Source organism: Homarus americanus, unplaced genomic scaffold (genome assembly GCF_018991925.1).
Source record: "Homarus americanus isolate GMGI-L3 unplaced genomic scaffold, GMGI_Hamer_2.0 scaffold74, whole genome shotgun sequence".
NCBI classification, from domain to species: Eukaryota; Metazoa; Arthropoda; class Malacostraca; order Decapoda; family Nephropidae; genus Homarus; species Homarus americanus.
In genome coordinates, this window is record NW_024716951.1 from 4,524,165 (window position 1) to 4,548,327 (window position 24,163).

Consider the following 24,163-nt stretch of genomic DNA (forward strand, 5'->3'; position numbering starts at 1 on the left):
CCTCCTCCTGCCTCACCCTCCTCCCTCCCTCCCCTGACTCACCCTCCTCCTCTCCCTCCCTGCCTCTCACCCTCCTCCCTCCCCTCCCTGACTCACCCTCCTCCCTCCCTCCCCTCCCCTGACTCCACCTCCTCCCTCCCTCCCTCCCTGCCTCACCCTCCTCCCTCCCTCCCTGCCTCCTCTCCTCCCTCCCTCCCTGCCTCACCCTCCTCCCTTCTCCTCCTGACTCCCACTCTCCTCCTCCTCCTCCCTGCCTCACTCCCTCTCCCTCCCCTGCTCTCACTCCTCTCCCTCCCTCCTGCCTCACCTCCCTCTCCCTCCTCCCTGACTCCTCCCTCCTCCCTCCTCCCTCCTCCTCCTCCCTCCTCCTCTCCCTGACTCCACCCTCTCCTCCTTCCCTCCGCTCCCTCCTCCCTCCTCCCTCCCTTCCCCACCCTCTCTCCTCCCTCCTCCTGCCTCCCCTCCTCCCTTCCCTCCCTGACTTACTTCCTCCTCCTCCTCCCTGCCTCACCCTCCTCCCCTCCCTCCCTGCTCACCCTCCTCCTTCCCTCCCTGACTCCACCCTCCTCCCTCCCTCCCCTCCTCTGCCTCACTCCTCCTCCCTCCCTCCCTGCTCACCCTCCTCCCTCCCCTCCCTGACTCACTCCTCCTCCTTCCTCCCCTGCTCACCCCTCCTCCCTCCCTCCCTCCCTGCCTCACCCTCCCTCCCTCCCTGCCTCACCCTCCTCCCTCCCTCCCTTGCTCACCTCCTCCCTCCTCCCTGCCTCACCTCCTCCCTCCCTCTCCCTCCTGACTCACTCTCCTCCCTCCCTCCTGATCACCCTCCTCCCTCCCCTCCCTCCCAGCTCACCCTCCTCCCTCCCTCCCCTCCCTTGCCTCACTCCTCCTCTCCTCCCTGCCTCCCTGCTCTCCTCCCTCCCTGCCTCCTCACCTCCTCCTCCCTCCCTCCTGACTCCACCCTCCTCCCTCCTCCCCTGCCTCCTCCCACCCTCCCTCCCTCCCTCCCTGACTCACTCCTCCTCCTCCCTCCCTCCTCTCCCCTCCCTCCCTCCTCCCTGCCTCACCCTCCTCCCTCCCTCCCTGCCTCACTCTCCTCCCTCCCTCCCCTGCCTCCCTCCTCCCTCTCCCTCTCTCCTGACTCACTCTCCTCCCTCCCTCCCTGCCTCACTCTCCTCCTCCCTCCCTCCCTGCCTCCTACCTCCTCCTCCCTCCCTGCCTCACCCTCCTCCCTCCTCTCCTCCCTCCCTCCTGACTCCCCTCCTCCTCCCTCCTGCCTCACCCTCCTCCCCTCCCTCCCTGACTCACCTCCTCCCTCCCTCCCTGCTCCCCTCCTCCCTCCTCCCTCCCTGACTCCTCTCCTCCCTCTCCCTTCCCTGCCTCACCTCCTCCCTCTCCCTCCCTGACTCTACTCTCCTCCCTCCTCCCTGCCTCACCCTCCTCCTCCTCCTCCCTCCCTGCCTCACCCTCCTCCTTCCCTCCCTGACTCCCTCCTCCTCCCTCCCTCCTCCCTGCCTCACCCTCCTCCCTCCCTCCCTGCCTCACCCTCCTCCCTCCCTCCTCCTGCTCACCTCCTCTTCCCTCCCCCTGACTCCACCCCTCCTCCTCCCTCCCTCCCTGCTCCACCTCCTCCCTCCCTCCTGCCTCCCTCCTCCTCTCCCTCCCTGCCTCACCCTCCTCCTCCTCTCATCCTCCTCCCTCCTCCCTCACTCTCCTCCTCTCTCTCCCTCCCTGCCTCACCCTCCTCCCTCCCTCCCTGACTCCACCTCCTCCTCCTTCCTCCCTGACTCCCTCCTCCCTCCCTCCCTCCTGACTCACTCTCCCTCCCTCCCTCCCTGCCTCACCTCCTCCCCTCCCTCTCCTCCCCTCCCTCCTTCCCTCCCTCACTCCCTCTCCTCCCTCCCCTCTCCCTGCCTCCTCTCCTCCCTCCCTCCCTGCCTCTCTCCCTCCCTCGCTCCCTCAGCCTCCCTCCCTCCTCCTCCCTCCTGGCTCACCCTCCTCCCTCCCTCCCTGCTCTACCTCCTCCCTCCCTCCCTGACTCACCCTCCTCCTCCTCCTCTCCCTCCTCCTCCCTGACTCCTCCTCCTCCTCCCTCCCTCCTCCTCCCTGCCTCCTCCCTCTCTCCTCCCTGCTCACCTCCTCCTCCTCCTCTCCTCCCTGCCTCCTGCCTCCTCCTCCTCCCTCCTCCTCCTGACTCCCCTCCCTCCCTTCTCCCCTTCTCCCTCCTCCCTCCCCGCCTCACCCTCCTCCCCTCCCTCCTTTCCACCTCCTCCTCCCCTCCCTCTCTCCCTCCCGCCTCACCTCCTCCTCCCTCCTCCCTCCCTGACTCCACCCTCCCTCCCTCCCTGACTCCACCCTCCTCCCTCCTCTCCCCTGCCTCTACCTCTCTCCTCCTCTCCCCCTCCTCCCTCCCTCCCTGACTCCACCCTCCTCCTCCCTCCTCCTGCCTCCCACTCTCTCCTCCCTCTCCCTCGCCTCTACCTCCTCCTTCCTCCCTGCCTCACCCTCCTCCTCCCTCCCTGCTCCTCCTCCCTCCCTCCTGCCTCACCCTCCTCCTTCCTCCTGCTCACCTCCTCCCTCCTCCTGACTCCTCCTCCTTCCTCCCTGACTCACCCTCCTCCCTCCTCCCTGACTCACCCTCCTCCTTCCCTCCCTGACTCACCCTCCTCCCTCCCTCCCTGCTCACCCTCCCTCCTTCCCTCCCTGACTCACCCTCCTCCCTCCCTCCCTCCTGCCTCCCTCTCCTCCTCCTGCCTCTTCCTCCTTCCCTCCTCCTCTCCCTCCTCCTCCTCCTGCCTCACCCCTCCTCCCTCCTCCTGCCTCACCCTCCTCCTTCCCTCCTGCTCCCCTCCTCCCTCCCTCCCTCCTGACTCACCCTCCTCCTTCCTCCTGACTCACCCTCCTCCCCTCCCTCCCTGACTCACCCTCCTCCTTCCCTCTGACTCACCCCTCCTCCCCTCCCTCCCTCCCTGCCTCACTCTCCTCCCTCCTCCTGCCTCACCCTCCTCCTTCCCTCACTGCCTCACCCTCTCCTCCTCCTGCCTCACCCTCCTCCCTCCCTCCCTGCCTCACCCTCCTCCTTCCTCCTGCCTCACTCCTCCCTCCTCCCTGCCTCCCCCTCCTCCTTCCTCCTGCCTCACCCTCCTCCCTCCTCCTGCCTCACCCTCCTCCTCCTCCTGCCTCACCCTCCTCCTTCCTCCTGACTCACCCTCCTCCCCTCCCTCCTGCCTCACCCTCCTCCTTCCCTCCCTGCCTCACCCTCCTCCCCTCCCTCCTGCCTCACCCCTCTCCTTCCCTCCCTGACTCACCCTCCTCCCTCCCTCCCTGCCTCACCTCCTCCCTCCTTCCTGCCTCACTCTCCCTCTCCTCCTCACTACCTCTCCCAGCCCTAATCATCTAATGTATTCGACCGTCAAAAGATCGAACACGATTCTGATTAGCCATTAGTACGGAGTCACAGCTGGGGGGCAAAAATGTCAATCCTTGTCTCACTCTTCCCTCTCTCCTCTCCTGCTGCTGCTGCTGACGACGACCGGGTTCCTCCTGACGACGACCGGGTTCCTCCTGACGACGACCGAATTCTCCTGACGCCGACCGAATCCTCCTGACGACGACCGGGTTCCTGCAGGCTCCCCAATCAACCAGGTAACGTGGCTCAAGAACGGCGCTGTCCTACGTCCCGGGGCGAGGGTAAGGATGCCTGATGGACGTGGGCGTGTGTTGAAGATCGAAGGCGTGGGTAAGGGGCGCGTGTACCAGTGCCGGGCAGAGGGTCACCACGACTCAGCTCTTGGGACCTCTGTGTTGACGCTGGGAGGTGAGTGCTATCGTCTGTCCATGTATGTTTGTATGTATGTATGTATGTATGTATGTATGTATGTATTTATGTATGTACTACGCCTTTAAATCCATATTCGAAAAAAATAATATTTTTATTCCAATTAAGCAAGCCAACACATATGCAAATTACCAGCAAACAATCTATTTTAATCCTCCTACTAAACCATTGGATACAGAGAGAGAGAGAGAGAGAACCACACACACACACACACACACACACACATACCTAATTAAGTAAATACTACATACCAAACTATCCGTCACTTCTCATCCCCATAAAAATAATTGCATGACCCTCACGTAATAATTAGTAGGTCCAGATTTGAGTTGACTTTGGCAATTTGTTAATAATGAGGTTTGTTATGTAATGAATGACACACCCCCCCCAGAGCTCCAACCCTCGATATGAATGTTGCAAAGTTGGGATGTATAACCATCAATAAATGTGTGTGTGTGTGTGTGTGTGTGTGTGTGTGTGTGTATGAAGCCATTTGTAATCAAGAACTTCACTGAACTAATCAAGGCTTTCCATCTCTCTCACTCCTACCTCACATCTTCTACTACTACTACTACTACTACAACACTAACTACACAGTAGAAACGAATGATAGTCCTTAATGACTCAGATTTAAAGTGTATAAATTAAACCCCACCAAAAAAAAAAAAAATCCTGAATGGCCAATACATTACACTGGTGTTGTAAAATTTGGTCTATGTTAAAAGTTTGTTGGTGAGAGTTTAGTTCCGTCGTGTAAAAGTGGGTGGGTTAGTAGGTATTCGGTATATCCACTGACGGGAGGTAGAATGGGGAATGGGGAATGGGGAATGGGGAGGTTGTCAGGGGTGAGGAGGATGAAATGGGAGAATGGGGAGGGTTGTCAGGGTGAGGAGAAGCGGAATGGGGATGGGGAGATGTCGTGTGAGGGAGGTGGGGAATGGGGAGATGGTGAGGAGGGGGAGAATGTCAGGGGGGAGAGGGATGGAAGTGTCAGGGAGGCAGGAGGACCAGCTTCGTTTTTACACAGGACGGAGATAAAACAAAGTGTTGCTGTAATTAATAGGCTAATAGGTTTATGGGCAGGTAAACATATTAAAGGGTGGCGGTGGCAGAGTGGATAACCCGCACTCACCTCCAGTCCTACGGGTCGTTGGTTCGCTCCCGGGCAACCTCAGTCGACCCAACGGTGAATAGTACCAAATCTCACAACTGGAATATAAAGTTTTACCTGAGATTAATTGGGTAAAAGGTAATAGGGAATAGGTAGTATGATAATAGAGGATTGGTAATAGGTAAAGTCTATAGGATGGAGGAAAGGATGGAGGGAGAGAAGGAAGGAAGGAAGATAGAGACAAGAGTGGAAGAAAGAAAGATGCGTAAAAAAATATATATATATATATATTTAATACATTTAACATCGTGTAAAAGTAAAGTGAATTAATGTTAAAAGTGGGTATATGTCCCGTATGAGATTGAGGGGTGAGATGAGATTGAGAGATGAGAGGTGAGCAGTTTATGGTGTGGGTACAAGTTAGTATTTGGCGTAAAATTGTGTGAATGTTTGTTTGACTGTACGTTGGGATCCAGGTGGCACCCCTCTCCCCATCTCTGTTTGTGTGTGTGTGTGTGTGTGTGTGTGTGTGTGTAAGCAAAGCACACAATTAACATCAAAGACTTTATTTAACTTTAAGTACCAGGTGAGAGCCAGGTCAAACACTTTACTATACTTACAACAATGGAATAGAACAACTTAGGAAATACTTATAAAAACAAAATAAAAAGAATAAGTGTTTTTGAGTTTGAGACACTTTTTGCCATTGAACTGGTCTTCCTTCCTTCCTTCCTTCTTCCTTCCTTCCTTCCTTCCTTCCTCTCACCTTTCTTTCCTCTCACCTTTCTTTCCCCTTCCCTCCTCTATCTCCCACCTACCTCTCTTTCACCTGCCTCCTTCCCTTCCCCTCACCTTCTTCCCCCCTCTGTTTCCTCCCTCCTCCTCCCTCCTTCTCTTACCTCCTTCCCCCCTTCCTCCTGATCTGTCCCCCCCCACCGTTGATGACCCTATGTATCTTGCTCTAACTTCTCAGGTAACTGCTGCCGAGGGCGTTTAAAAGTCACGTTACATTTTCACAACCTTTATGGATCAACAGACGGAGATTCAGTCGCCTGTTTGTTTGTTTGTTTTTTTCGTCCACCATTGTCGTTGTCGTACTAGTGGTTATGTCTGTTTTTATGTGATGGGGGTTATACTGATATAAGCTTGTGTAATGGTGTGTGTGTGTGTGTGTGTGTGTGTGTTATTGATTATGAAGTTATATAGTGTTTTAAAGGGACACACTCACACGCGCGCGCGCTCTTAAGTATACGTAAAATGCTCATCAATTGTAAAAAAAAATACAAAACGAGAGAGAGAGAGAGAGAGAGAGAGAGACTAATGTTCCTAATTCAGTCAACATCAGCACCAGGAAACAGACCACAAGACTCACTTCCTCAGTGTGGCAGAAGATGAAGCCTTACCTGTTCCTTCATCACATTACCTAGGATGGGTGAGGTGTTAAAGAGCCGTCAGCAACACACAACGTTATCAGCAGCGTCAGGAGCAAGTAGTGAGAAGTATTAAGTAGTGAGGAGTATTAAATAAAGTGGTAAAGACACGTAGGTTAAAATTATCTGCTTGTGTGAAGGATGTTTAGTAAATGATAATGATGAGCTTACTACTACTACTACTACTACTACTACTACCACAACCACCACACACCACCACCACAGTCGGTCCCAGCCAGCCTCAGGTGTCCAGAGAATGCCCAGGTAATGATCAAACTCAATACACCTCAACTTGGTTGGCTCCTGCGTCAGAGTCTCAGGGGGGGTGCCTAGGGGGAGAGAGAGAGGAGGGTGAGGGAGGAGACAGGAGGAAAGTGCCAAGGGAGAGGGAGGGAGAGAGTAAAACAGGGAGGAGAGTGCAAGGAGGAGGTAGAGAGAGAATGAGAAGGAGGAGGAGGAGATAAGTGAAGGTAGTGAACGAGGAGGAACAAGGAACAAGAGACAAGAGGGAATACGAAAGTATGACGATAATGGTAGGGAGGAGATGGAAGATAGGAGTAAGAGAGGAAATTATAAAGATATCCAATAAAGGGGAGAAGAAGAAGAAGAAGAAGAAGAAGAAGAAGAAGAAGAAGAAGAAGAAGAAAGAAGAAGTCGTCGGAGAGAAGCGATAGGAGGCAAAGGAGAAGACAGAGAAAAGAAGAGAAGAGAAGAGAGGTGGGAAAAGATAAACACAGAAGAATAGGAGGAGCTGAAGGAAGAAAAAAAGAATATAAGAAGAAGAAGAAAGCATGGGTGACTATGATAAATGTGTGGTTAAAGGGGCGAAGAGAGGAAATTAGAGAAAGATAGGAAGAAAGAAGCAGTGGCAGTGGATGATGATGATGGTGGAATAGACGAAGGTGAGGGAGATAAAAGGATGATGGACTGAGTGTGAGATAGTAGAGATAATGATGATAAAAGAGGAAGAGGAGGAAGGAGAAGAAGATAATCTGTGAATTACTACTTCCCATTGGTCAGTTTTCTGTTGTGTCTGATAGTGTGTGTGTGTGTGTGTGTGTGTGGGGTGTGTGGGGGGGAGTTAAGGTATGTAGGTTTGTGTACGTGTATGTATCTATATGTGTACAAGTTTGTGTACGTGTGTAATGCGTTGCCATGTGTTTAGAGAGCAGGCAGACGGTGGCGGGGGAACTAACATCAAAAGATCAGTGTGCACAGGTTTGTCACCCTTGATTGAGAACTTCAGAGGAGAGGGAGAGAGGAGGGGGAAGGAGGGAGGTGGAGATACGGAAAGGAGGAAGAGGAGGAGGTGGAGATACGGAAAGGAGGAAGAGGAGGAGGTGGAGATACGGAAAGGAGGAAGAGGAGGAGGTGGAGATACGGAAAGGAGGAAGAGGAGGAGGTGGAGGAAGTAAAATAAGAGAAAATGTGAAAATATGAGGAATGAGAGGGATACAGAAGGAGAGAGGAGGAAGAGGAAGTACAGAGGGCAAGATTGAGAAAGAGAAGAAAGGAGGAGATGGAGGTGAGCAAAAAATAGAATGAAAGACAGAGGTGAAAAGGGAAGAGGGTAGAGTAAAAATACGAAGAAGAAGGAAGGAAGGAGATGACGAACATGAAGAGAGGAGGACGAGGAGAAGAAACCTGATAACGATGGTGTGAGGCTTATCATCTTACCGAGGGGACATACATACATACATACATACATACATACATACATACATACATATAAAATAAAAGGCAAGGCAAAAAAAATTCTCGAGAGAATAACAGAGAGGCCAATACATACTGCCACCGCAAGGCACTACTAGATCCTGACATCTGATTGGTTCTCGTGTAAAGCAGTCGTGGTAACTGATTGGCTGACACTGAAACCCCATCTTGGTGTCTGATGGGCTGTCGCTTTAACAAGTTGGGTTTTTATCTGATAGGTTCGATCAGTAACACGGCCGTGGTATCTGATTGGCTCCATATAACACACTTCGGTTTCTGGTTTATGATTGGTCTCTCCTGGAACCTGGTCCTGGTGTATGATTGGCTACCTCTGGAATACGGTCGCAGTTTCTGATTGGCTCGCCTGGAGCGTGGGTGAGGGATCTGACTGGTTTTACTGTCTAGGTGGCTGACTGTCTCTCGTGGGATGTGTAGGATAGACTCTTCCTGTCTAAAGTCTGACTGTCTGTTTCTGTCTCTGGAATACAGTTAAAGGCACTCACTTCCTGGATAACTGTCAAGGCAATAGATTAACTGTCAGAAATGGATTAATGATTGGATCCCCCTCTCAACTACCAGTTTAACACTTCGACTGGTTTAACACACAGTCTTTTTTCCCTGATTGACTGTAAAGTAATAAAAGTAATAAAAGTATAAAAGTATAAAAGTATAGCCCTCCTGGAACGTGTGTCATGTTTCATAACTGGAATTCTGCAACACAAAGGTAGGATGCTCAATTGCCTCACCTTGCAACACCGACAATCAACACTTTTTATTAGAATTATTCCTGGAAGTCTCACAAGAGGGGTTACACAATATCAAAACCTCCTCCTCCTCCTACACATTCACAACATCAAAACCTCCGCCGCCTCCTCCTCCTCCTCCTCCTCCTCCACATTCACAATATCAAAACCTCCTCCTCCTCCTCCTCCTACACATTCACAACATCAAAACCTTCTCAACATTTACTGAAACATAAATCCCAGAATGTTTTTGTAAAAGAATATGTGGAATATGGATGATAACCTGATAGAGGAATGAGAGAAACAATAGCAAGAATGGAATGCCGACTATGACACGGCTCTGAGGTGTACAGGTAGAAGGTCAGGTCATGGAAGTTAATTATAAAGAGACAGGTGTGATAGGTCAGGTGTGTTAGGTCAGGTCATGATGAGAGATTAAGCATTGATTTCACTTCCTATATAAAATAACAACAACAACACCAACAACAACCACAACACAACAACACCAACAACAACAACAACAACAACAACCACAACAACCACAACAACAACAACAACAACTATAATAATAACAACAACAACAACAACAACAACAACAACAACAACAACAACAACTATAACAACAATAACAACCACATCAACAACAATCAATTACAATCAGGTGTGAGGGACTGGTACACCTGACCTCACCTGTGCTCAGTAAACATGCCAGCCACAATAAGTATGGTCAATATACACTCGTCAACTGCGTGTTACTGTCTCATAAACACCAACTGCAGCTGTAGTTAACAAATACAGTCGTTAGATATACAATGGTTTATATTAATTACAAGTGTCTGTCTGTTTCTGTTTCTCTGTCTGTCTTTCTGTTTTTTCCTTTCTGTTTGTTTATATATATATATATATATATATATATATATATATATATATATATATATATATATATATATTTTAGTCCATATAACACGCGGACTTGTGCTAGCTGATAGCGTTCCTAGTCACACCAGTAGGTCGAGGTTCATTCCTTGCTGGTGTCGGATTATATTATTATATATATATATATATATATATATATATTTTTTTATATATCTCCACTGCTCTCCCTACTCACTCCCTACACTTCCTCCCTACCCTCTCCTCCTCTCTCTCCCCCCTCCCCGCCCTCTCTCCCCGCCCCTCTCTCTCCCCCTCCCCCGCCCTCTCTCTCCCCACCTCCCCCGCCCCCTCTCACTTCCCCTCCCCCGCCCCTCTCTCTTTCCCCTCCCCCCTCCCCTCTCTCTTCCCCTCCCCCGCCCTCTCCCCTCCCCTCCCCTCCTCTCCCCTCCCCTCTCCCCTCTCTCTCCCCCTCCCCCTCTCCCTCTCTCTCCCCCCTCCCCCCACCCTCTCTCCCCCCTCCCCCCCTCCCTCTCTTTCCCCCCTCCCCTCCCTCTCTCTCTTTCCCTCCCCCCCCCCTCTCTCTCCCCCCCTCCCCCACCCTCTCTCTCCCCCTCCCCCCACCCTCTCTCTTCCCTCCCCCTGCCCTCTCTCTCCCCCTCCCCCCCCCCTCTCTCTCCCCTCCCCCACGCCCTCTCTCTCCCCCTCCCTCGCCCTCTCTCTCCCCCTCCCCCCGCCATCTCTCCCCCTCCCCGCCGCCCTCTCTCTCCCTCCCCCCGCCCCTCTCTCTCCCCCCCTCCCCCCGCCCCCTCTCTCCCCCCTCCCCCGCCCCTCTCTCTCCCCTCCCCCCGCCCCTCTCTCTCCCCCTCCCCCTCGCCCCTCTCTCTCCCCCCTCCCCCCCCCCCCCTCTCTCTCCCCCTCCCCTCGCCCCTCTCTCCCCCTCCCCCACCCTCTCTCTCCCCCCTCCCCGCCCCCTCTCTCTCCCTCCCCCCGCCCCCTCTCTCCCCCCTCCCCCCGCCCCTCTCTCTCCCCTCCCCCCGCCCTCTCTCTCCCCCTCCCCCCGCCCTCTCTCTCCCCCTCCCCCCGCCCCTCTCTCCCCTCCCCTCCCCTCTCTCCCCCTCCCCCCACCCTCTCTCTCCCCCTCCCCTCGCCCTCTCTCCCCTCCCCGCCCCTCTCTCTCCCCTCCCCTCGCCCCTCTCTCTCCCCTCCCCGCCCTCTCTCTCCCCTCCCCCGCCCTCTCTCCCCCTCCCCGCCCCTCTCTCCCCCTCCCCCCCCCGCCCTCTCTCTCCCCCCTCCCCCGCCCTCTCTCTCTCCCCTCCCCTGCCCCTCTCCTCCCCCCCTCCCCCCGCCCCCTCTTTCCTCTCCCCCCTCCCCCCCCCCCCCTCTCTCTCCCACCCCATGTATATATTAAATATTAACCAATGACTTATCTCTCACTATATCATTAGTATTTACTGTGGCCTTTAAAGCTCTGAACAATACTACTGGTCGGTGTGTAGCTAGTGTCCTTCCTCAGTAATGGCTCTATACCCTGATGCATCGTCTATTGTCTGTCTGTTTCTGTCTGTTTGGGTGTGTGTCTGTGTGTCTGTTTCTGTTTGGGTGTGTGTCTGTGTGTCTGTTTCTGTCTGTTTGGGTGTGTGTCTGTGTGTCTGTTTCTGTCTGTTTGGGTGTGTGTCTGTGTGTGTTTCTGTCTGTTTGGGTGTGTGTCTGTGTGTCTGTTTCTGTCTGTTTGGGTGTGTGTCTGTGTGTCTGTTTCTGTCTGTTTGGGTGTGTGTCTGTGTGTCTGTTTCTGTCTGTTTGGGTGTGTGTCTGTGTGTCTGTTTCTGTCTGTTTGGGTGTGTGTCTGTGTGTCTGTTTCTGTCTGTTTGGGTGTGTCTGTGTGTCTGTTTCTGTCTGTTTCTTTTGTTTGTCTGTCTGTTTCTGTCTGTTTGGGTGTGTGTCTGTGTCTGTTTCTGTCTGTTTGGGTGTGTGTCTGTGTCTGTTTCTTCTGTTTGGGTGTGTGTCTGTGTCTGTTTCTGTCTGTTTGGGTGTGTGTCTGTGTCTGTTTCTGTCTGTTTGGGTGTGTGTCTGTGTGTCTGTTTCTGTCTGTTTGGGTGTGTGTCTGTGTGTCTGTTTCTGTCTGTTTGGGTGTGTGTCTGTGTGTCTGTTTCTGTCTGGGTGTGTGTCTGTGTGTCTGTTTCTGTCTGTTTGGGTGTGTGTCTGTGTGTCTGTTTCTGTCTGTTTCTTTTGTTGTCTGTCTGTTTCTGTCTGTTTGGGTGTGTGTCTGTGTGTGTTTCTGTCTGTTTGGGTGTGTGTCTGTGTCTGTTTCTGTCTGTTTCTTTTTTGTTTGTCTGTCTGTTTCTGTCTGTTTGGGTGTGTGTCTGTGTGTCTGTTTCTGTCTGTTTGGGTGTGTGTCTGTGTGTCTGTTTCTGTCTGTTTGGGTGTGTGTCTGTGTGTGTGTTTTGGTCTGTTTGTTTTTGTTTGTCTGTCTGTTTCTGCCTGTGTGTGTTTGTTTATCTGTTTGACTCTCTCTTTCCAATGAGCCGTTTGTTTTCATTTTGCGTCTCTCTCTCTTCTCTCTACTCTCTCTCTCTCTCTCTCTCTCTCTCTCTCGTTCAGCCAACAACAACAACAACATCGAACAATAACAATAACAATATCATCAATAACACCAATAACAATAACTTTATAGATAAGCGAATAGTCAAGGTGGTGGGGGGGTGAAAGTGAGAGAGTGAAGAGATGAGGAGGAGTGAAGAGATGAGAGGGTGGGCTTTGTGTAGAAAATATTGCTTTAGTTGCTGGATCTGAGTTACAGTTTCTCGTCCCATTGATGTTGCAACACTATACAGTACACTACCACTTCCTCCTCCTCTTCTTCCTCCTCTTCCTCCTCTTCTTCTTCTTCCTCTTCTTCCTCTTCCTTCTCTTCTTCCTCTTCCTCCTCTTCTTCTTCCTCTTCCTCTTCTTCCCCCTCCTCTTCTTCTTCCTCCTCTTCTTCCTCTTCCTCCTCTTCCTCCTCCTCTTACTCCTCTTTTTTTCTCGCTCTCCCTCTTTCTCTCACCTGCTGTTCCCTTAATTTTTTCTCATTTGTTCAATATATTTTTTTTTCTACCTACCACCACCACCACAACCACCACCATCACTACCACCATCACCACCATCCTTCTGCCACAGCACCATAACCACCACCATCCACTACACCACCACCCACTACCACCACCACCCACTACCCACAACAACCCACCACCACAACAACCACCACCACTACCAGCTCTACCAACACCACCACCACCACCACCATCACTACCACCATCACCACCATCACCACCATCACCACCACAACAACCACCACCACTACCAGCTCTACAACACCACTACCACCCACAACCACCACCACATCACTACCGCCATACCACCATCACCACCACCATCACTACCACAACCACCACCACCACCAGCTCTACCAACACCACTACTACCACCAGTAGTAACGCAGCAGGGAGGAGGACCTTCTTTGCTCCTTCGTCAGAGATGCTCATCAACCAATTCTTCCCTTCAGCAGGATATTCTTACCTTCAAGGATATCTCAGCCACCACCAACCATCCCCCCACACACCCCCTCCCCACCCCCCACACCTCCCCACCCCCACACCCCTCCCCTCACCCCCCCATCTCCCCACCCCCACACCTCCCCACCCCCCACCTCCCTCCCCACCCCCACACCTCCCACCCCCACCTCCCCACCCCCCCACCTCCCCACCCCTCATCTCCCCTCCCCACACCTACCCACCCCCCACCTCCCCACCCCCCCCTCCCTCCCTCTCCCCCACCCCTCCACACCTTCCCTCACCCCTCCACCTCCCTACCCCCCCACACACCCCTCCCCACCCCTCCACCTCCCCACCCCCATACCTCCCCACCCCCACATCCCTCCCCACCTTTGTAAGCCCCCATCCCCAGGAGCTGCCACCGTCACACACCCTGTCCAAATAAATGTCTGTCCGTGCGGTGCATTTAAACGACGCCACCAACACCTCCAGTTAGCTCAGTTTGTCGTGGTTAGTAATTATTTGTATTCCTGGCGTTCCTTGGGCAAAGTTTAGACGCGTTGGTAACTGTTGGTGGAATGACCGCGTCTCACTCACTCGTGGCTTCCCCACCTATAACCACGCTCTCTTTCTTCTTTCTTTCTTCTTTCTTCTTCTATCTCTTGTTCCTTCTCATACATAATTACGCTTTCGTCTTCATTCTCTTCTTTCTTCTCACTTATAACCACGTTTCGTTCTTTCCTTTTTTCTGTTCTTTTTCCTCCTCACTAATAACCATCCTTCCTTCTTCTCTTCTCTTCTCTTCTCTTCTCTTCTCTTCTCTTCTCTTCTCTTCTCACTCATAACCACATCTCCTCCCACCACCACCACCACCACCACTACCACCACCTCTCCCTACACTATAATAACAAAGGCTATTAACTAAATTTCCTACATATAACATTACCTCCTTTCATAGACCCTCAACTACAAGTAAATAACACCTCTTAATTACTCCTTTCTTTTCAGACACCTTACCTGTAAATAACATCTCTTTATTACCTTTTCAGACACCTTACTTGTAAATAACACCTCTTAATTACCCCTTTCTTTTCAGACACCTTACCTGTAAATAACACCTCGTAATTACCTTTTTCAGACACCTTACTTGTAAATAACACCTCTTAATTACCCCTTTCTTTTCAGACACCTTACCTGTAAATAACATCTCTTAATTACCTTTTCAGACACCTTACCTGTAAATAACACCTCTTAATTACCCCTTTCTTTTCAGACACCTTACCTGTAAATAACACGTCTTAATTACCTTTTTCAGACACCTTACCTGTGCTCAAGTACCAGTTCATCGAGCAGACCTTACAGCCTGGGCCTTCTGTGAGCCTCAAGTGTATAGCATCAGGTAGTCCCACGCCCTCTGTTAGCTGGACTCTGGATGGCTTCCCCGTCAAACATTCGGACAGGTAAGAGAGAAGGGGTGATGGTGGGAGAGAGGGGGGTGGGAGAGAGAGGGGGTGGGAAAGAGATGGGAGAGTGAGAGAGAGATAGAGAGAGGGATGGGTGGGAGAGAGAGAGAGAAACAGGGGGTGGTAGAGAGAGAGAGAAAGGGGGGGAGAGAGAGAGTAAGAGGCAGAGAGAGAGGTAAAAGTGAGCTAATTTGATGAATAATTAATTAGATAAATAGATGAATAAACCAGTGAATCATATGAATAAATGACTAAATTAGATAAAAAACAAATAAACAAATAAGAAAAACCCTTAAAAATCCAATTTGAAACAAGATTATAGTAAAACAAATTATGTACACTAAAATATTATACAATATTCTACACCAATGACCTAACCTAACCTAACCTAACCTAACCTAACCTAACCTAACCTAATCTAACCTAACCTAACCTAATCTAACCTAATCTAACCTAACCTAACCTAACCTAACCTAACCTAACCTAACCTAACCTAACCTAACCTAAACTAACCTAACCTAACCTCGTAAGATTATAAAGAGACGTATATAAATTTGAAGGTGTGACAGGTGATAGTGACCCTTATTGTGGTAGTGTATTAGGGTGAAAGTCGTTTATCCTCACTTATCTTACTAATGATGGCTTCTTCCTCCCCCTCCTCCTCCTCTCCTCCTTAACCACTCAACTCTCCCCCCTCTCCCCCCCTCTCTTCGTCCTTCCGTCCCTTCCTTCCTCTTTGTTGCCATATTTCTACCCATCACTTTTTTATCTTATATCTACCTATTCTGTTCAGTCTTGTCCCCCCCCCTCAGGTTGATGTTAGACAGTACGTCAGTGTAGATGGTGACGTCATCTCACGCGTCAATGTTACCAACGTGGCGGCAGTGGATTTGGAGGCCTTTATCGCTGCACTGCTACCAACGCCGTGGGTAATGTTGACCATGCCGCCCGCCTCAACGTCTACGGTGAGTGGGAGAGGGGGTGAGGGGAGAGGGGTAGAGTGGGATTAAGACATGAAAAGGTGGGGTAATAAGGAAGGAAGAAGGTATACATAAGGAGAGGTAGAAGAGGAGGGTGAGAAGGAGGGGATAAAAAAAGAGGGGGGGGGAGGAGGAGGATAATTTCGACGAGGAGAAAGGGAAGAGAAAGAGTCGAGGAAGGAAGAAGACGACATGAAAGAGAAGGAAATAAAGAAGAGAGAGATGGGGGAGAGGAAAGAGGTGGAGGCAGAGGAGGATGAAAACAAGGTGAAGAGACAGAGGAGAGGGAGAATAGTAGAAGGGAAAAAGAAGAGGAGGAGTAAGAGGAAGAGGAGGAGAGGACACAAGGGGCTCTCCCAACTCCAGAAACTAAAAAAATAACCCTCATTATTTCACTAACATAACAATGGCGGCCTCATGACTAACTAGAAAAAAAAATGGGTCACATATTTCACTCAACCACAGAAAATGGGATTCTTATATTCCTTTCACTCATAGTAAGTGGGTTTCATGCCTACAACAGCATTAGATAATTGGGTATCTTACCTTTGGAAACTACAGAACATGGGGTCTTGCTCTTCCATCACATGTAGAAAACAACTGTCCAACTTTATCACAGAAAATGGTATCCCCTTCACTGTCACCCATCACAGAAAACGGACATCTCTTCATCACCACCCATCACAGAAAACGGACACCTCTTCACTGTCACCCATCACAGAAAACGGCCACCTCTTCACTGCCACCCATCACAGAAAACGGACACCTCTTCACCACCACCCATCACAGAAAACGGACATCTCTTCACTGTCACCCATCACAGAAAACGGACACCTCTTCATCAGCACCCATCACAGAATACGGACACCTCTTCATCACCACCATCACAGAAAACGGACACCTCATCACCACCCATCACAGAAAACGGACACATCAGCACCCATCACAGAAAACGGACACCTCTTCATCAGCACCATCACAGAATACGGACACCTCTTCATCACCACACCTCACAGAAAACGGACACCTTCTTCATCAGCACCACATCACAGAAAACGGACACCTCTTCATCAGCACCCATCACAGAATACGGACACCTCTTCATCACCACCCATCACAGAAAACGGACACCTCTTCATCAGCACCCATCACAGAAAACGGCCACCTCTTCATCAGCACCCATCACAGAAAACGGACACCTCTTCATCACCACCCATCACAGAAAACGGACACCTCTTCATCACCACATCACAGAAAACGGACACCTCTTCATCAGCACCCATCACAGAATACGGACACCTCTTCATCACCACCCTAAAACGGACATCTCTTCATCACCACCCATCACAGAAAACGGACACCTCTTCACTGTCACCCATCACAGAAAACGGCCACCTCTTCACTGCCACCCATCACAGAAAACGGACACCTCTTCACCACCACCCATCACAGAAAACGGACATCTCTTCATCACCACCCATCACAGAAAACGGACACCTCTTCACTGTCACCCATCACAGAAAACGGCCACCTCTTCACTGCCACCCATCACAGAAAACGGACACCTCTTCACCACCACCCATCACAGAAAACGGACATCTCTTCACTGTCACCCATCACAGAAAACGGACACCTCTTCACTGTCACCCATCACAGAAAACGGCCACCTCTTCACTACCACCCATCACAGAATATGGCCACCTCTTCAATACCACCCATCACAGAATACGGACACCTCTTCACTGTCACCCATCACAGAAAACGGGGACATGCCGACTCTCCCTTCAACAACAGGACGCCAGTGTGGAAACCTTGCGGCCACAACCCAGCCCGCGCCCCAATCAGACACGGAATTGAATTTTCCACGACTAATTTCCAGATTCTCGTTCCTTCCTGATTATACCATACCAGGCGAGGGAAGGCATTGCTGCGGCCATATTGATTAGCCTCAGCCCGTTTGTAGGTCCTGGAGGGAGGGAGGGAGACAGGGAGGGAGGGAGACAGGGAGGGCGGGTGATAGGTAGGTAGGGAGGGTATATAAGGTAATTTGTGGATTTTTATTACGGTTTGATGAGGTGATAGGGAGGAGGGGGGAATTGGGACGGTGGTGGTGTGGGATGAAGGGAGAAAGTGTTGGTGTTGGAGAGAGAGAGAGAGAGAGAGAGAGAGAGAGAGAGAGAGAGAGAGAGAGAGAGACAACTGCAAGGGGATGAAGTTTGTTATTTTCTCTCTTATTTTTCTCAACATATTTATATCTTTCTCTTTCCCTCTCTGTCATCTCTCTCTATTATTTCCTTGTCTCCTTCTCTCTCTCTAAACTTCATTTGGTGTGTGTGTGTGTGTGTGTGTGTGTGTGTGTGTGGTGAGAGCAGATACATAAAAGAAGGGAAGGATAAGGGAGGCTAAAAATTGGAGGTTAAAACACACACACACACACACACACACACACACACACACAGACACACACACACACACAGACAAGACATCAGGTTCATGCGAGTGTCTGGACAAAACAGGAACTTTACCGGAAACAAACACGCCTCCAAACTTTGCATAAACATGAACAATTGGCCTCAAGTTCCATCAAATTAGCCATAACACGAGTTCTGTTTAAGACACAACCACCCTGACTATAGGTGTTCCTGTGGTAGTGTTTTCCTGTAAGAGGGAGGGTGTGTTAAATGATCATTCTTCGTGACTGGTGGATATTTTCGTGTTTTATCGTTTTTTTTTTTTTCATCGAGTTTTTGTTAATGTCACTTTCTTATACTCTTTAACGTGATGTTATTTGGTCACTGAACGATCGGTTGTGAGTTTTGCATTCGTGGGATTTGTGTTAGTATTGGAACACGTCTTGGGGGCAACAACAGCGAACTCACGAGGATATCAAAACAGTCTTTGAAAAATAACTCGTATTATTATGAGTCTTGAAGCAGGTGTCAAGTATATCGTATTCTAGTATATTTAAGTATATATATTGTATGTAATTCCTTAATTATTCTTGATATTCATTAAAACAAAATTCAAAGTTACTGCAATCAAATCAAAGTCACAACAACAGGTAAATACAACAACAAAAACACAGCTTCATTGACGTAGATGTTAATTACTGAAGGTTTGTGTTGCTCAGGTGTGCCGGTGGTTCGACCAATGGGAGACATCAGCGCCGTGGCCGGGGAGAGGCTAGTACTCACCTGTCCTGTGGGAGGCTACCCCATACACTCTCGTACCTGGTTCAAAGGTTAGTAATCACCATTCCTCTTCTTGTCTGACCTAATCTTCTTGTTTGACCTAATTCTAGTATAGTAAATCACCTGTAAGACTTAATAAGTTTACTCTTGCTTGTAACTGTATAATAGGTATGTTATTTTCATCCACTTTGGAGTTTATTTACAAGTTTATACTAGAGGTGTGATATTGTATCATTAACTCCCCCAACTACGTCACAACTCTTCCCTCGTCAGAATCACAGGTAAACACAACAGTAAATACACCAACTCAGTATTTTTTTCATGTTTTTCTTTCTTCACCTTCAAGTTTCTCATCTTTCATCATACTGAGAAGAATATACTTGTGTACTGAGACATTAATGGAGACTACATATATTTACTGTACATTTTAGACTGATTTAACATAATATTGGACATAAGTTAAAGTTTGTGGAGGAGGAAGAAGCAGGTCGTCTGAGAGGGTACAAAATGCAAACAACTGCAAGATTTAATCAAAACCAGAAATGCAATGTTTACAATTTAGCGAGAGTGAGGACTACATAAGACGACGTGTAGGAGTGAATAATGACAACGTGATTATACATTTATTCACTCACACACACACACCCACACACACACCCACACCCACACACACACACACCCACACACAGAGTCGTCTTCCTTAAGGCAGTAAACGTATTTGTGGTTCAGTAAAGGACATGCATCTCTCTCCCTCTCTCTCTTCTACATATTTAATGATGCAACAGACCCAACAGCCAAGAGCTCCGGCGAGTGTATGTGTGTTGACTTAAAGGAGAAGGTTGTTCTGACCACTACTACTACTACTACCCTTACTTTTTTTTTCTTTTCTTTTTTATATAACGTGGCCTCCAGCCTCCCCCAATAGCCACACCTTCGCCACCATTTAATTACCTTAATATTAAATATCCTAATACATAAGTAGCTATCCTATCTGTGTTGAATTAGTTGAGCCGCAGATCTATGCCGCATTCAGTGACTGTAGCCTCATAGTCAATATCTGCAGCAGTTGTCGGAATTGGGGCAGAAGCTCTCGTTCCCCTGAGGCAGAGCAAAGCCGACCGAAGGAGAGAGAAAGACAGTCGACATGTCATCCAGGCTGCAACATAACTTCTGGGCTGCTGCTTCTGTTCGGAGATCAACTCCGCGAGTCTGGCATAGAAACATCTTGCACTTGGGCCCATCCCACCAGAGGTTGTGAACACTACAGGAGTGAAGCTGCCTTGATCAACGTTTTGAATTCTCTCCCCATATGCCCTTCTCTTGTCGTTCTCGTTCCTCCTATGTACATCATCGAGAGCTAGGTTACGGTGACATGCAGCCATGGGATCAAAAATCCTGATGTCGAAGAAAGCTCGCTGTCCTCGCGTCCAGAATCCTCGAGCACTGACGTCAACACGGGCTTCGTTAGATGTGTTTAAAGTCCTATGTTGGAAGATCTCACCATCCAATGGAAGGAGGGTCGGTTCTACCATGACATCCCTGCAGATTTCCTTCAACATATTTGCTGTAAGGTCCCTTACCTCGTCATGCCTCATGCATATGAAGCCCCCTTTCTTGCACACCATGGCGTGATCGCCGTCATAGGAAGAGCCACACACGCATTGGGAGGGCAAACCTTCTACTGGCCGACCGTACCTTAGAGCAATGGCATCTGTAAATTCTTGTTTGTTAAGACTGAAACCATTTGCCCTTATCGGGAACGTAGTTAACCAGTTCGAGGCGCCCACCTCCTGCGCTATAGCTACTTTTTTTTTCAAATTTTCTGGAACCTGCAGCAACAGTTGCTGCAACTTACTACTACTACTGCTACTACTATTACTGATAATAATAATAATAATAATAATAAATGCATCTTCAAACCACTTAACAATTTACACCCCTAAATTATCTCTTCTTTACCATAGAGGAAACATATAGCCAGGACCTATTATACACGTGATCACTTATTCCTATGTCTCCTGCAGAAGGCGCCCAGCTACCAGTGAGTCGTCGTCAGGTAGTACACCCAAACGGCTCCTTGGTGATAGATAATGTACAGAGGGTCACTGATGCTGGCACCTACTCCTGTACGGCTTCTGCCAGGCACGGTGACAAGAGTACGCAGGCCGTGCAAGTGAAGGTTCTAGGTACGTACGTCGAGACTGTTACTGTGTGTGTGTGTGTGTGTGTGTGTGTTCTGTAAGTATATGAATGTGTATATAGGAATGTTTCACTACGTATGTGTAGAATGTGAAAGTACAATACATGCTTATATTCAGTTTGTGTAAATGTGTATGTCTGTCAATGTAAAAAGTACTGTATGTGTGTGTGTGTGTATTAGTGTATGTACGTATAATTTCATAAATAATCTTAACTAACAATTATCTTGTAACTTTAAGTGTATTAGTCTATTTATCAGGTAATTCTAATTATTTTTTTATTTCTGCCCATTTAATTATCTCACCTGTGTTCACCTTTTCAGTCAAATTATTAGAAGGGAATATTTTTATCATTATATTAACTACTAATTTTTAACTTCAGGTGATGCCTCAGGTGTAAACAATGACGTCACCTCTGGAGTATTGTTTATGTTAATCTTTTTTGTTTACATTGGTGACGTCATTGGACCCACACGCAGGTTATTGTTTTGGTCAGTTATATTATGTTTATTACTTACATGATACATTATAAGTTGTGTAAGTATAGTATAGTAGGTAGCTTGAGTTAAGTGTGTACCTATTAGAGTATATATTAGGTATAATGTAACCAGTATATAACTAAAGAATGTGTACACGGTAGGCAGTTAGTGTGTGGAGGTGCAAGGCAGGATACAGACGCGCACACATTAAGCAGTGTACAGCTTATGGACTTGTTTACATTAGGAAGTGTGTAGACATGTTGATAAGTATATACAAACTACACAGTCAGCAGCCATAAGGGAGTGTATGAGGCAGTGTAGTTAGTGTAGACAGTAGGTGGTTGTCATAATGGCTGGTGAGCTGACGTGAGGTGTGCATAGTGCCGCCTCGTATTCTGCCCTTCAACAAAGACCACCAGTTGTCTGAGGGGAACCGCCTGACGCTGACGTGTGCGGTGACGGAGGGGGACCTGCCGCTCACCATCACCTGGTACAAGGACGGTGAGAAGCTGGAGGGCCGTGACCACACCACCCAGCACTCCTGGGATGACTTTAACAGTCACCTGGCCATCGCCCACGTCCTCCCCCACCACGCTGGGAACTACACCTGCAGCGCCACCAACCGTGCCGCCACCGACCAACAGACAGCAGCGCTCTTCGTCAATGGTAAAAGTCCCCCTGAGTGTGTCCCCACTAACCTTACTTTTCGTTCCAGTGCCACCCAGGATAGGACCTTTTACCTTCCGGGAGAACGCAGCCGCCGGCATCCGTGTTTCGGTGAGTTGCAGTCTCGAGCAGGGCGACTTACCAGTCACTATCCGCTGGCTAAAAGACGGCGAGTTGCTCACCTCTGACCCCCAGGGCGCCCTCGACCCCCACAGGCAGGGGTCACTGGCTCGCCTGGGTCTGAAGGTCCGCTTCCTGGATGCCTACTCGAGCCAGCTGGTGATCCCCAACCTGAGCGCCGCCCACGCTGGCAACTACACCTGCCAGGCGACCAATGCCGCCCGCACCGTCACCTACACCGCCCCTCTCACAGTCAGCGGTAACGTAGCCTACGCCCACGAGCCGCACCATCACACCCGCACCTGCACCGTCACACGCCCGTTGTGCTGCTGGCACCCACTGCATGGTGCCGTAGGGGTAGTGACGCCGCCGCCGCACCGCACTGCACCGTAGTAGTTGCTTGTCCACGCACCGGCCACACCGCCACCACCGCACACCACACCATCACGCACGGCACCACAGCACACACACATCACCACGTACGGCACGCTGCACCCCCCATGACAGTAACTAGTGATAGAGTAAAGGATATAATTATACACCTCTGGTCTCTTGATCTGTGAGTCGCCATAGACCTAAACCCTCCTGAAGAACACTGACGACTCACACCATCAAGCTGAGGCTGTCAACAGTGATTGTATGAATTGTTTTATATTGTAAAGAAGTGTTGAGTAAATAATGTATTTTCCTAGACTAAGGTTGATTTACAGTTTTGAGAAATTTGGGGAAACTTAAACTCAGGGTTAATGACTGATAGATGGCTGGTCAAATGGCCGCCAGCTCTAGTAGCTCTAATGAGTCTCAGTCTTCATGGTTTGGTTAGGCTTAAGACTTGTTAGGAATGGAACCAATTTGACCTTCAACCCTTAACCCTGACCCCACAAGGGCAATAAGGGCGTGCAGCGTGACCTGACCCACCCATACCGCATCCTCACCATCCCTCCACAGGTCACTCAGAACTGGGTGACCTCTCTTGAAGGCTTTATTGGCCAATACTATCATGATGATGATGATAACGATGATGATGATGATGATGAAGAGCGTACAGTAAGTCGTGTCTGCCGCCCGTACCTACATAACTTTGTCTGGCACTATCCGCTTTGGAGCTTGTACAGTATACAGTATATTTGTCCTCAACCATCTCGTAGCTTTTGACTAACTCTCTCCAGCTCTTATACGCTGTTCCTACCCTGAGCAGCGAGCACAGAGAGGCGCGGGGGGGTCATGGCACCAGCCCACCCCATCGTCTTGTTAATTCTCTTGGCATATAGAACAGCACTAACAGCACTAACAGCAGCAGCAGCACCAACAGTAGCAGCAGCACCAGCAGTAGCAGCAGTATCTCTCACGTCCACACACACACACACACACATATATATATATATATATATGTACTATCTCATTAGACTAACAAACTGCACAATAGATGGAACTGCTCCTTATGTACTGTATATATAGATCTAAAGTACTCTTCTTATCAGCACCTTTATTGATCACACGCACTCTGACCTATTTTTGCACCATAGGGTATTATTACCTCACCTTCATCCATCCATCATTAAACTTAAGTGATATTATAAATGTGTTTTAATCATAATAACAAGTGACTCTCATATCACACCTGGACGTAATTATCATCTTTTTACCTGTGGCCTTTTCTCCCATTTGAAAACAGTTTGAAGAAAAGATTTGGATATTTTTTGTTTCTTAATCAGTCATAGAGGAAGTAGACTGCCTGTATTATGTTGGTTTTATTTTTATCTCCCTCTCTGTCTATCTGTCTGTCTCTCTGTCTGTCTGTCTGTCTGTCTCTGTCTCTCTGGTTTTC

General features: G+C 49.5%; 1 protein-coding gene across 2 annotated transcripts in view; it reads left to right on the forward strand.

Moving 5' to 3' along the window:
* The first annotated feature begins 3,628 nt into the window (after positions 1-3,628).
* The window catches only part of LOC121858673 (Down syndrome cell adhesion molecule-like protein Dscam2), a 29,244-nt gene continuing 8,709 nt past the window's right edge, over positions 3,629-24,163 (forward strand). Inside the window, exons 1-6 of one of the 2 annotated variants that reach the window (XM_042355245.1) lie at positions 3,629-3,814; positions 14,554-14,698; positions 15,514-15,666; positions 18,812-18,922; positions 20,897-21,058; positions 21,931-22,215. In XM_042355245.1, the coding sequence (XP_042211179.1) occupies positions 18,832-18,922; positions 20,897-21,058; positions 21,931-22,215 (538 nt within the window). In that variant the 5' untranslated portion in view covers positions 3,629-3,814; positions 14,554-14,698; positions 15,514-15,666; positions 18,812-18,831. Of the gene's footprint in view, positions 3,815-14,553; positions 14,699-15,513; positions 15,667-18,811; positions 18,923-20,896; positions 21,059-21,930; positions 22,216-22,264; positions 22,595-24,163 lie in introns of both variants that reach the window. The other variant, XM_042355244.1, reaches the window with a different exon arrangement.